This window comes from Ipomoea nil, unplaced genomic scaffold (assembly GCF_001879475.1).
Source record: "Ipomoea nil cultivar Tokyo-kokei standard unplaced genomic scaffold, Asagao_1.1 scaffold2826, whole genome shotgun sequence".
Classification (NCBI taxonomy): Eukaryota; Viridiplantae; Streptophyta; class Magnoliopsida; order Solanales; family Convolvulaceae; genus Ipomoea; species Ipomoea nil.
Window position 1 is genome coordinate 865,002 of NW_017619254.1, and position 13,125 is coordinate 878,126.

The 13,125-nt window shown below is 37.5% G+C and overlaps 2 protein-coding genes across 2 annotated transcripts; both read right to left on the reverse strand.

Annotated features, from left to right (window-relative positions):
• Positions 1 to 571: 571 nt before the first annotated feature.
• LOC109159222 (guanylate-binding protein 4-like) lies at positions 572 to 8,070 on the reverse strand. Its single transcript, XM_019307308.1, has 14 exons — positions 7,687 to 8,070; positions 6,113 to 6,274; positions 5,702 to 5,767; positions 5,435 to 5,578; positions 5,197 to 5,310; positions 4,935 to 5,036; positions 4,635 to 4,820; positions 3,888 to 3,977; positions 3,687 to 3,821; positions 3,253 to 3,375; positions 3,061 to 3,146; positions 2,372 to 2,984; positions 2,196 to 2,273; positions 572 to 2,028 (listed from the first exon to the last, which is right to left on the reverse strand). Exons 1-14 carry the CDS (start codon positions 7,951 to 7,953, stop codon positions 982 to 984), a joined length of 3,213 nt encoding a protein of 1,070 aa, XP_019162853.1. The 5' UTR covers positions 7,954 to 8,070; the 3' UTR covers positions 572 to 981.
• Positions 8,071 to 10,052: 1,982 nt separating this feature from the next.
• LOC109158720 (NAC transcription factor 56-like) lies at positions 10,053 to 11,466 on the reverse strand. Its single transcript, XM_019306619.1, has 3 exons — positions 11,301 to 11,466; positions 10,498 to 10,787; positions 10,053 to 10,403 (listed from the first exon to the last, which is right to left on the reverse strand). Exons 1-3 carry the CDS (start codon positions 11,464 to 11,466, stop codon positions 10,053 to 10,055), a joined length of 807 nt encoding a protein of 268 aa, XP_019162164.1.
• Between the last annotated feature and the right edge of the window lie 1,659 nt (positions 11,467 to 13,125).

A 13,125-nucleotide genomic window follows, 5' to 3' on the forward strand; every position in this document is an offset into this window, starting at 1 on the left:
TCTAATTACTTATTCAATTATGTTTAGTTCATTAATTTGTTTATACTATATATATGATTAATTTTAGCAGAAATTCATGATAGTTTTAGACACTTTAGGTTGTTTACATTCATTTTCAACTAGAAAGCATAATAGTTATTTCTGTTCTTAATTGCACATTTAGTCTTTAATTATCACCTAAAGTTGCTGACTTAGGCCCTATTTGGTAAAAAATTGGCCTATAGGTTAATTTTGACTTATTTGACCACTATTAATTGTTTGATTTAATTAAAATATCAATATAAATGTTTGGTTAATTAGCTTTTTGCAACTCCAAAAGACTAAAATTCAAAATGATACTCCAAGCAACTTTTTCAATTAATTTTTTTAAAAAATAAATTATACCAAACAGCTATCAGCTAACAGCTAATTTACCAAACACTTTTCTACAATCAGCTAATGTTATCAACTATTTATACCCTCTAATTAAACAATCAGCTAATAGCTAACAGCCATTTTATCAAACAGGGCCTTAATCAACCTTGACAATATAATGGTTAAAGCAAAGCATTTACAGACTACAGACCAAATATAATGTCAGAAGCTTCTGTTTTCAACAATAGAATAAATTGAGGATGTTGATGAAGAAGACTCAGACTGCTTCATTTACAACATACTGTAAATCATGAAAATCTTTTACTGTCACAACCAATTAAACACAATTGGTGAGACAGAAAAGGAACACATAACTAACAAACCCCGACAAGCATTACGACCTTCCCAAAAGTCGTTGCTTTTTCTTCTAACTTTTAACCTGCAAATATTTAACCTACCCACTCGCATACCTAAAAAGAATACAATCCAACACTGAACAACAAGGATACTTACCAGAAAGAACCACCCTCTGTTCAAATTTGTAATTTGTATATGCATCATGATGAAGTAACTAGTAAACTACATACAAGCTTTCTGCACAGCTCTCACCAAAACCTAAAGAACCTATTATGACTTCTGGAGGACACATTTCTCGTAGAGTGCAAGAATGTCTTTCTTGTTTGGATTCTTCAATTGGAGTAGCTGGGCACCAAAGTTATGCTTTGTGAGCTCCTGTTTGAGTTTTAGCACTGTGAACCTTGTGTAGTCCCCTCCTGAATTTGTCTGTTGGCTTTGACTGTCATCGTCACCCCTATAAACTGAACCACCGTCTTCTGGTGAGGCCATCTTCAGGGGACTAGTAGTGCTTTTGTACCTCTTATTCCCCCTTCTTACTCCGTCATTAGTCCCAAGATCATGTACGGATTCCACACCTGTTTCATACTCATCTACTCTTGCACGTTTCCCAATGGAAGCTGTTCTCAGCTTACTATCTAATGCTGTTTCATTTAGACGGACTCTAGTCATCTGTTGCTGAAGGAGATCTAACTTTCCTTGTGTAGCTTGTAATTGAACAGACAGAAGTTCCGCCCTATTGCTTGCTTCAGAACGTGCAGCACGCTCCGTCTCCAGCAGTCTCTCGAGGACTTGAACTGTAGTGGCCCTCTGTTCATTGTTTGATTTCAGTAGTGACTCCATCTCCTTTTCCCTTTCCTCAACTCTACCTTCAAGCATTGCAACTTTCGACTGAGCATCCACCTCTGCTGCGCTGTGCCTTGATACTTCATCGGTCAGGTCAGCTTTTTGTCTCTCCAGATTCTCAATGAGTCTCTCAGCCCTCTCAATTTGAGCCAATCGTTCCATTGCCAACCGCTGAGCCTCACTCCTTTCTTTGTGAGCCAGAGCTGCTTCAGCTCTTGCTTTATCAGCAAATTCAGTTAATCTCTTCGCCTCTCTTTCAGCTAATTTGCACCTTTCCTGGACTTCCTCAAATCTATCAAATTCAGATTGGTATTTCTGTTGCAGATGAACTTTTTCCTGTTCTAGAATTCGAGCCTCTCTCTCAAATGACTGTGCAGCAGCATTAATACTCTCTAATCTCTCGCCCAACTCCTTCATTTCAACCTTCAAGGATGATACTTCAAGATCGTAGTTCTTAATTTTTGCTTCAGCAGCCTGTCAAAGTATACAAGTGTGTATAGAGCTAGGAAACCATAGACAAGAACAAACATGAAATCATGCATACAGATATATCATATATGAATGTCTGCAACTGTTTTACACCATTGTAGGAGTGCAGGGCAAAAGATTGATAGTCTCAATCAAAAAGGAAGAATGCACACCTTCAACTCCAAGCTAAGGGTTGTCAGCCGCTGCTCAGTGTGCTCAAGCTTTGATGTCTTATCCTTAATATAATCTTCCTGGAGTTCAATATAAAGAATAGTAAAACATCATAGTTAGAAAACACAAACAGAAAGCACTGATAGACACACAGAGTAAACTGTGCTAGAAATTTCACCTTCTCAGCCAGAGTAATGGAAAATTCTTTCCTTAAAGCCTCTTCTCTCAATTGGGTCTGCTTGTTTGCCTGCTCCTGGAAAACTGCTGCCTTCTCAAGAGCAACTCTCACATCCTTGACAGCAATTTCATATTTCCTCTTCCACTCTTCTGCTTCCTCCTGAGCAGAATGGGCTTGTTCTTTGGCAGCAGCAACTCTTGCTTCAGCAGCAGAAGTTCTTGATTTAAGAATTGATATTTCTGCGTTTATCTGATCTTCATCAGCTCTATGCTTTGACAATAACTGGTCGGATTTTCTTTTCCATTCCAAAGACTCCTGCCTGGCAGAATCCAATGTTTTTGACAGGCTTGAACATCTCTCTTCTAGAGAGCTACATTTACTTTGCAACGTTGTTATACGACTCATATAGTCATCTCCAAGCTTCTTCTTGTCATTGATGGCATCTTCATATCGCCTCAAGTATTCAGACTTGTACTTCTCACTAGCTTCCAGCTGTTTGTTAAGCAAACCCATCTTGTCCTCAATTGATCGGCACTTCAACACAAGAGAAGTCTTCTCTGCTCCAATTTGATCTATTTGTTTCTTGGTGAGATCAAATAGTGGGCCCTCCAAACTGGAACATAAAGAGTGCAACATCTTTAATGGAGTATCCCTTTAAAAGTATTTAATAAACAAATGCCAATACAAACCTTTGTTGTAAGAAAATTACAAGTTTTCGCCATTTTTCTGGGCCATGACATGATGCTTCATATTTTGATAAAAGATTATCCAGAACCTGCAGTATGTAATAGTTTCCTAAGTTAAACAACTTATTATGCCTATATTAATAGCTTAGGCGACTTTCTTTTGCAAATAAACAACATCACTATTCTTCCACTTACCTTAAGCACATTATCTATTTTTGCATCAGGAGCATGACAAGCCTTTCTAAGATCCTTTTCCATCTCCTGTATGGAATTTGAACATTGTTGATAAGCCTCACTAAATGAATCCCGTTTGATATCCTGCATCAATTATAATCCATATAAATGACCCATAAGAATGAATATATTTTACACATTAGAAGTTGCAGCCACATCATAGACATCTAAAGATGACTGACTAGCAGAAGAAGTCGATCCATGTTTACCAGTCATTATTTTTTGCAATCCATCAGTTCATACAGTGTTGAAACACTTGTTTGTATTACATGCCAAAATGAAATTAGCATGATCTCATACTATCACCATGGGACTGGTAAGAGTGTATCTATCAAAAAATGATTTCTTGTTGAGACTTGAAGAGGAAAGAATGTAAGATAACTAGATAAGACTACCTCAAATGCCTTTTTAACAAAACTTTGAAGGCGCTTCTCATATTTTTGCCTGATTGGTCCAGCCCCAACAGCTGTAGCATTAAATGCAGACGATGACTTTTGAACTGCATATTCATGTGCCTCTCGAAGTGCAGCCTACAATTACTAAAAATATTAGAAAACAATCAGTTTAAAGAATCAATGCAACTTAAGAAAACTTACTTCCTCCGGAGGTTTAGAACGATCAAAAGTAGACATGTAAATTTCAGCAGCTAAATCGTAAGCTCTTTGACATTCGGCTTCCTCAACACTCTGCAGAAGTCAACAAAACACAAAGCATATAATGTTTAGCAAACTTTGCTGAAGAAAAGGGAGGGGGTGGGAGTGTGGGACCTTAAAACCCAAAAACCTTAATTGAATAAAATGAATATAATTGATATTTTAGGGGAGCAAATGGATCTAACATTCTAACATCCATGAAAAATACTACCACATCTTCCATCAAACTGACATCCTATTCAGCCTCAAGGGCGCTATATAAACACATCCTATAAAAGTACCAGAATCATTCCAGTCCAAAAAATTTCATGCCAGTAGAATATGAGGAATGGATGATTCTTCACTTGAGGAAATTACAAGATGAGGAGCAATGTTAATGGAAAGAACAACTTGGAAAGCAAAGACACAAGGTCTTTGGCACTGCAAAGAATTCGTACAGAGATATTTTCAATCAAGCCATCAATTGGAGGAACAGTAGCTTCCAGGGCAATACAACAAGTCTCATACTAAAGGCAAATAATTGTTTCAAGATCATGGTGAAATAGATATTATACTGTGTTCCTCTATTTTTGGTTAGAGAATGTTTGTGATATAAAATTGCTACTCATTCCAGCAAATATTATGAAAGCATAAAAAATATGAAACAAAAAGAAAATTAAAAAGAGCATCATTGTGCTATGTGAAACAAACCTGCCATGATGTGGTGATTGTGGGTACTGCACCATTATTTAGAGCATCCAGGAAGGACTGGGTTATACGGGCAAAAATGGGACCTGTCATTACCAATGAACCAATTTGCTTCGCTCTAGTCCTCTCAAAAACAAATCTTGTCAAAGTATCAAGACCAGCTTTAAATTCAGGCCGGAGCCTATCCAACTGCAGATGAAAGGTAAAAATACAGAACATGAGTACTGGTGATACTATACACTACCATAATAGAATCAGACATAAAGTAACAGCCGTTCATGTGTAATGATAGAAAAAACTGACTGGTATCTGGTCAAGCCTTTGCAGCTCATTTTCATTGCTCAAAGGTCGCACAAGGGTGAAGCACTCTCTCTCAGGGAAAAGAGCACGAATAGACTCCCTAATCTGCAATTATTAGATTCAAGTTATTCAAATATCAATCTTCTAAAAACAAAGAGTCCATCAAACAATGAGTGAAATATTATGACAAGTTAGAGGTTTGTAAAAATATAATTTACAAAGTAGCCTATAAAAAATAACTTTTTGTGAAGAAAAAACAAGTAACCTTATTTTTGTCAACTACATCTCTCTCTGACCCTACAACTGGACTCAAAGCAAGCTCCAAGTAGTCGCGAGGTGTTATTTTCCTATTATCCTCGGTTAATTGCAAGTAAAAATCCTGCATGTAGAAAATGTAAGATATAATATATGGAAGGTTTCAGAAGTAACAAAACCAGAGACAACTGCCTTACAATATTGAATTACATTTTAGCAGTTATTGAAGGAAAAGAACTCTAAATTACCCTAAGCAGCCAGACAAAAGTTGGGGCAAATTGTCCCAGTTCTGATATGGAACTCCCTCCCCCAGAAGCTCTGACACGAATATGTTTACTCATTTCAGTAACAAGCGAGAGCCGGTCGAGTGCAACTTCATCAATACCACCCATCTAAAAGAACCAGCACAAAAAAAAAAAAAAAAAAATTAAATTAAAAAGAGAGAAATTAAAGAGAGAGAGAGAGAGAGCTCATCATTGAACATAGTATAACATCCATGTTGGGTTTGCACTGACCTGATTATATATGAACATGCTTGATAGGAGGACTGCCAAGGAAAATATCTGCATGCTATACGTTCCCTACAAACCAACAAATATTTATAAAGCATTTGAAAATATTTTAGAAAAAGTAAATGCATTCCTATTTACCAATCACTACACCACATAGATTAATCAGAAGTATGGAGTACTAAAAATGATGAAATGCAGAAAGTATAATGTTGAAATTATGTAGAAGAGGAAAACAATATGTTCCATTTCAAAAAGCTAATTCTCATGATGAAACAACAACCAGTTAAATTACTCACCCACTCAATTCCCCCCCCCCCCCCCCCCCCCCCCCAAGAAAGAGAATATAGCAGTTGAACGAAGTCATACACAAATAGATATTTGCATTACAATAAAAATATTAAAGGAAAACCTTACCGTTTGATCATAAGCATCGATTCCTTCAGTATCTAACAGTAAAAGATTGTATTCTGTTCCATCAAGAGCAGTTCTCCTTACAGGTGCACTCCACAACCAAAGACCTTTTGTACATGGTCGATGTGTTGAGGCCACATGAAATCCACTGCTTCTCCCAAGAAGCTAAAATGCAGGAAAACATCTGTTAGTCTCCTATCTAGCACAGTTGGATAGGGTGAAGACGGGGTGTGGGTTATAGCTGCCAAGACAACAATTCTGACTTCATTTATTGTTAGGGTCCTAGTAGCTAAATGCTGGAATTAAGTCACTGCATAAGCTACTAAGTACTAAGGTTCCCTACAAACTGACCAAGACCAATATCATATTTAGAAGCCAATTAGGGAAAAACCACAAGCATTTGGTCAATCATGATGGTGTCAACACTTCCAAAACAGAAATGGCAGCAACCTCATATCCTCACCAATCCTGAAAAGGAAGAAAAGGATCCCTATTCCCTAAATTGCAAATATGTTACTTCTCATTTCTTCCCTGAGGCAAATGTCTAATCAACTCTTGGAAGCACAGGCGAGAGCGAAAAAAATTCCATGGGTCCTAAATCTCTTCCCTTATACAAGACATTGACCATCAAGGTTTTCTTGTCGATGTGTTTCATGTTTATGGAAGAGATATGTATCAACCCTTTTGGATTATGAGATCATTATGCTTTTTACAATAATAAAAATCTTTGACTTAGTAAGGAATCAGAATTTTGTTTCCATTATAGTCCTCCAGAATGATAAAAAGGAATCCTGTCAATACAACAAAAGTATTGAATGAAAATGATTGGGAACTCGAACTCCCTAAGGACTGTTGATTTCAGTTGATGACCAATAAAGTTCGTGTTTTTCATGATTGGGGCTCATCAATTCTTGGATGTTCAGCAGAGCAGGCCAGATTAAAAAGGACACCAAGGGCATATCCCAATTTCAGAATGTACCTAACTTAAAATTGTAGGCTGTGAAACCCACCATGCAACAGCACTAGGCTCCTGGATCAGCAGGGTTAACAATTTGTAAAGTCCAAAAAATGGAGATTTGAAAGGGAGCAGCCACAAGAAGACTGGGAGTATGCCACTCCCTACATTGAGGTGAAAATGTGAAATATTGGCACTTGGCAGGAAGTCTAAAGGATTGAGTATTTAAAAAAGTGCAACAAAAAATAAACAAAACAATGCATTTCAACCTAGAAGTTGACGTACTAAAATATTTCTCCAACAAATATATTTTATTTTTATAATCCCCATAATAGTGGAGACACTAAAACAATTTCATTGCGATTTCCCAATAACAATGACTCGTCGGACTACAATCCGCCAGTTGATAAACAGTCTCGAAAATGCAATCAGGAAACCCATAAAAAAAATAAAAAAAAAAAATTAAAAAAAAAAAACCCTATTTTTACAATTCACACTAAATAAAACCAAAGGAAAATTACACAAATTAAGTTAAAAACCAACTCTAGCTCAAGTAAAAACCCTGGATTTCGCACTTTAACGAATAACTGAAACAAAACTTTCCCAATTCTCTAAGGTTTACCTGGTTTAATATATAGCTCTTCCCTTGTCTAGCACGACCACAGACAGCTACGACACCAACAGGCTCTTTAACGAGCTGAAGCACCGCAAGCGCCTCTGGATCAATCTGAAATTTGCCTTTCTCGTCGCAATACACGAACCGGATCGGCCTCGCCGGTCCAGCCGTGGTGTTAATAGATAGCGGGGGAAATGGCGGTGGCGAAGACGGTGAAGAAGACCCCGCCGGTGGTGAATCTTGGGCCGAGCCTCGGCCGAACAACCTCCTCATGGCGGAATCCAACCGGACGCGGTCACTTCTAGAGAGAGAAAGTTCAATTACAGTAAAGAACTTCACAGAGGTGTGTGCTTCGAAGAGAGAGAATTTGAATAGAGAAGAGGGAAAAGAAACGAGAAAGATCTGAGTTGAAGTTTTATAGTGCGTACTGTCGGAAATTGAATTACCGTATATGCCCATGAGAATATAATGTTTTTGGATAGTGGAGTAAGGGTATATTGATAATTAGATAAGAGTGACACTGTGATAGCGTGGATATAAAGCTACTGGGCCCACTCAGAAGCTTTATTTTCATACGGAGTATCTTTTATTTTCTTTTCCAGAATAATTAGGCCATAGTCCTATTGGGCCGCTCGCGGTTTGTCCAATCGTTATACCCTACACCACGGTGCACATAGTACTGTGCGCCGCGCGCCTCCCAAAACGACGTCGTTTTTGGGTCGTGTTGGGAGACGCGGTAGGAAGTTGCTGAGATTATGTGTATTCGTTCACAACGTTATGTGTATTTGTTCACAACATTATGTGTATTGGTTCATACAGTTATGTGTATTTTTTATACAATTATGTACATTGTTTTTATACAATTATGTACATTCGAATCAGAAAATTTGTGTGTATTATGTTAAGAGTTGATGTGTATTATGTTAAAAGTTTATGTTTATTATGTCTTATGTTAGATTATGTGTATTATCTTTTAAAAAGAGTATGTATATTTTGTTATAACATTATGTGTATTCATGTATAACATTATGTGTATTCAAGTATAACATTATGTACATTCTTGAACAGCGGGTTTTTTTTTTTTTAAAGAAAAGCCTACTGCCATTCACTGGGGCGGAAAATTTCAAAAAAAAAAATAATTAAAACGACGTCGTTTTGCATCTGGGCGCATAGTGCAATGTACGCCGTGGTGTAGGATATAAATTGCACGGTTTGTCCTACTTTTGCTCCAACTGATGAGTTTTCACATAAGCCCAGTTTGTTATATTTTTGGGAACTGTTAATCTGTTATAGTGTTATGGTACCGATTGATATTGTGCTAATTTGCATAACTACAGTTCAATAAGTATGTCAATCTGATTGTGTGAGACAATTTAGTCAAGTTAATAAGGTAATTGACGTAACCATAAGTTTTAAATTGATTAGTTAGGACAATTTAGACTAGTATTTTTGCTCCAATTTCAAAAACATTTGGATACGCAACACTTATTAGGTTAGATTGTGTTATACGACTATTGTTAGGGTTTGATTTTGTTTAATGACGGAAAAACTCGTAGCCACTATCAAAAGTGTGTAAAGGGTAAACTTTGTCTTATGACTTTAACTTAGGTTGAACTTGAAATCTAGTTGTTGCTTTTGTTGGTTCGAAAAAAAAAAAAAAAAAAAAAAAAAAAAAAAAAACCTTCAAGTAATCCTAGGGTTAATCCTCAGCCTGGCCCTAAGTCACTGCGGAGGTAAACTATGAGTTGTGCAATCAACACACCCATTAAATCCTAGTCTTCATATGCCCACAAGAAATCAAATCCAGACTTTCCCTCATCTTTGGGTCTTTCTCTCATACATGTTTCCAGTGGTTTCGGATCTACATTGTTGCATCCAATCATGACCTTTTAAGCCAGGGGACGAATCAAATAAGTTAAGTTCCGGGGGCTTTTGTTGGTTAATTTGGGGTCATGAGAAGTAGCTCATACTGTAAGGGTACGGTAACGGTATTAGTGCCAACATCACAACCTGAAGCTAAGAGTTATTCTATAAATGCATTTGTTTGATTCAGGGTGTTGTCTTGTTTCATGTCTTTCTGGTTGATTGCTTCCTCTGAATAAGAAATACTGGCTGGGGCTTGGGAATTAACTATATTATCCAGATTTGTCTGCATTGATTACAAAAGTTTAATGGTGTCCCTGTGTCCACTGAGAAAGAGAGATGAATATGTTGAGATAAAAGATAAAAAAAATTTCTTGTATTCAGTATACTCTGTGAGATTGAAGATGGATTGTTCATATATCAAGGATATCACACACTCAACATATTACAATGTGTCTGGAATTTAAGGTTTCTTGTTTGAGAAGCATTGTTCAATCATTGAAACCAGGCTAGCTAGTTGGATTGAATTCAGATCCATCTTGATTCAATATTTGGGGATGGCCGTTCATGCAAGGCTCAAATAGAAGCACTCTTTTGATATTTTCCAGTGCCTCTTTCACAGAACCACCCATGATGTTTGCCTGTGAACCATACATTCCTAGTGGATTTGATGAGGACCCTGTTTGGAAGTGACCAAAATACTCAACCCCATCCAACACTTCACTCCCTCCAGCATAGCAATGATGATCATAATAAGAGGGGTTGATTTTCTCAGTTATGTCTTCTTTCCCATTTCCAAATCTCCCCTCTGCAACATTGTTGCTCTTGTTTCGAACCCGGCATAGCACCCAATCATCCAACTGAAACACACAACAAAAACAGGAAATTAATAGTTAGCTCTACCTGTCATGAAGTTTCAGTGACATTTGGATATAATCAGAGAAATTGGCTTACCCTCATTGACCCCTTTTGCCTGAAAGGTTGGTGGCCATTATTGAGAAGCCTATATTCCCACATAGTCCAATCAGTCTTTATGCCCTTTTGAGGGCGACCTCTGTAGAACACAAGTGATTTCTTTACTCCTAAGCATCTTGATGATGCAGTAGCTGAAAGTATTGGTTTGTCAGTGCCAGTGGCCTTCCAGTATCCTGATGCTGCTGCTCTGTTTGGACGATGACCATTTGGGTATTTTCTGTCACGGGGACTGAAGAAAAACCACTCCTTCTCTCCAAAGTAGCCCCGTCCTGGAACAGGAAGAACCAAAACAACACAAACAATCGTTCAATACTCAAACCGTTGACTTGGTAACCATAATGTTACAAGTTGGATTTCAAGCAGATTAATTTATTGGTCCTCTTTGTTTGAACCGGTCAGTAAGGTGAGATTTATCTAATACACACCCTCGGGTAATGGTTGCAGGTGACGTCACCCAAAAATTAAAGAGATGTAATGCATGCATGAAGTTACATGAAATGTTTTTTTTTTTTTTTTTTTTGGTGACGAGGAAAACTCACAGTCACTACTCGAGAGTGTACCATTAAACCATGTCTTGTGATCCTACCTGTTAAAGGATTATAAATCAGTGTAGGTTGCTTATAGCTGTTGGCTCAAACGAAAAAGCTAAGGTCAATAGACAGAGTCAAACTTGTAACTTTGTGGTTACGAAATGTCTGATCTTTGCATATATAGCTTGTGTTTTGCAAGAATCAACTGCGAGTTACTAGAAGAAATAAACAGGCATAGGAAATGGGAAGCACCAGGCAGTTCCCATGGATTGAACTTGTAGATATCTGCTTCTGCAATCATGGAGGCTGTTGGATCTACAGAGGAGGCAACCTTCTTCATGAGATAGCAAGTGATGAGCTCCTCATCAGTGGGATGAAACCTGAAACCTGGAGGGAGAGACTGTGTCATGTCTTGCATGATAAAGTAAAGAGAAGGTAAAATATATATTTGACCCTTAATTAATTTCCCACTGTGGAAGGGAAGGTTTTATAGGTAATCTGTTATGTGGGAAGAATGTTTTATCAGTAGTCTGATGATGTCTTTGGAGAAATCACCAAATAGCTATTGTTGTCATTTAGTAGTTGGTTCATTTGGAACATGTCATCCACACATTACCGTACGTGCCTGGTTTTGCATGCTATTTTGAGTACATTATGGTCAACAATAACAGCTGAATTAGTGAATAAAATATTTAAGGGATGACTAACTGAAAACTTAGAACTTTAATTTGTGTGCTTTTGCATGATGGGTAAAGTAGGTTTATTAGATGTATAGTAACCAAAATTTAATTACCACAATACCACCTATTTCTTGTTTTAAGATCAATGTTGAAAAAATCACTAGGCGCCCTCTAGGCGCTTGGGGACCGCCTAAGGCGCCTAGGCCGCCTAGGAGGCCAGGCGCCTAGTGCAATCGGCGCCTAGGCGCGGTTTTTGCAACAGTGTTTAAGATTAATGACGATCAAACTAGAGACTTGTAGCGAAGACTTTGTGGTTTAGTGGCACCAAGTTACTCCCTTATGTAAGATAGAGGTGGTGGGTTCAACCTTAGTAGGTTGAAAGAATAGTTATGATCAGATATTACATTGTAACAGAGTCTATAAATAGAAACACTATTGAAAAATTGTCAATTTTCAACCAATTTTTCTGACCACCTCAAAATATGCAGGCAAAGATTTAGGGCATTTTTCAACTTTTCGGACCACCATTGATATTGGATAGAAAATGGGTCAAAATTTTCAATTACCACCAAAGGTGCATTGGTTAGTATTTCTGGCCAACTTTGATCCCATAATCTAAGAGAAAAGAGATTGACAAAGGGCGCAAGATATTTTAAGATGCAAAATAATTGTTTCTGATCTACTAAAAACTTACAAGAGAAAGAAACAACTTTAGTTGTTTTCTAAGAGAAAAGAGATTGACAAATAACTATATTACTAATATAATAGTGAATTAATGAGCAGAATATTCACTATCATTGGATCTGTCAATATTTGATATGATACCTTAGCTTGTCTAGCTTCTTGTGCCTCAAACATAATCTAGTTGAGAACAACATATATTCAGATCTGTCTCACATAATGTCCACTGCACCACTTCACATACATTTGTTACTTTTGCCACTGTCTTTACTTTGATCCCACAATCTGCTGAATATTATTATTGCTGCATTTAAGGAACCCTATAACCGCAGTTCCTTCTTGGCACTGATGTTCATGTCCATTTAGTATTCCATTGTTGTTTACAGATACAAAGTTAGGATCTGTAGTGCCTAAAGGGCTAACATAGGATAAACATATATATACACATAAAGATAAAATCATGTAATACCTGCAAGTTCCCATACATAAAATCCTCCTAGTCGGCACGCTTTGTGCGTCCTGGTGGCCGGTCTAAGCGGTCCTTGAGATCGTCCGAGGTTCATTAATCCTCATAGTCGCCTAGCTACGAACATGACCCAGATTAGCAAGAAAATTAGCGCACCCGGGCGCTATTGGCCTGTCTAATTAAGGAGTGCTCTGCAATCTAAGAGTAACGATCCCGATTCCGAATCTACTCTCGAAACCCCTATCACTGC

What these genes read in the sequence shown, in the direction of transcription:
- LOC109159222 (XM_019307308.1), bottom strand. Translation starts at nt 7,953, where the DNA reads ATGAGGAGGTTGTTCGGCCGAGGCTCGGCCCAAGATTCACCACCGGCG. An exon ending in CTTTTGTCTGGCTGCTTAGG is followed by an intron (nt 5,311 to 5,434) that starts GTAATTTAGAGT and finishes TTCTACATGCAG; the next exon opens with GATTTTTACTTGCAATTAAC. An exon ending in CAATCACCACATCATGGCAG is followed by an intron (nt 3,978 to 4,634) that starts GTTTGTTTCACA and finishes TGACTTCTGCAG; the next exon opens with AGTGTTGAGGAAGCCGAATG.
- LOC109158720 (XM_019306619.1), bottom strand. Translation starts at nt 11,466, where the DNA reads ATGCAAGACATGACACAGTCTCTCCCTCCAGGTTTCAGGTTTCATCCC. An exon ending in CAATCCATGGGAACTGCCTG is followed by an intron (nt 10,788 to 11,300) that starts GTGCTTCCCATT and finishes TTCCTGTTCCAG; the next exon opens with GACGGGGCTACTTTGGAGAG. An exon ending in GGCAAAAGGGGTCAATGAGG is followed by an intron (nt 10,404 to 10,497) that starts GTAAGCCAATTT and finishes TGTGTGTTTCAG; the next exon opens with TTGGATGATTGGGTGCTATG.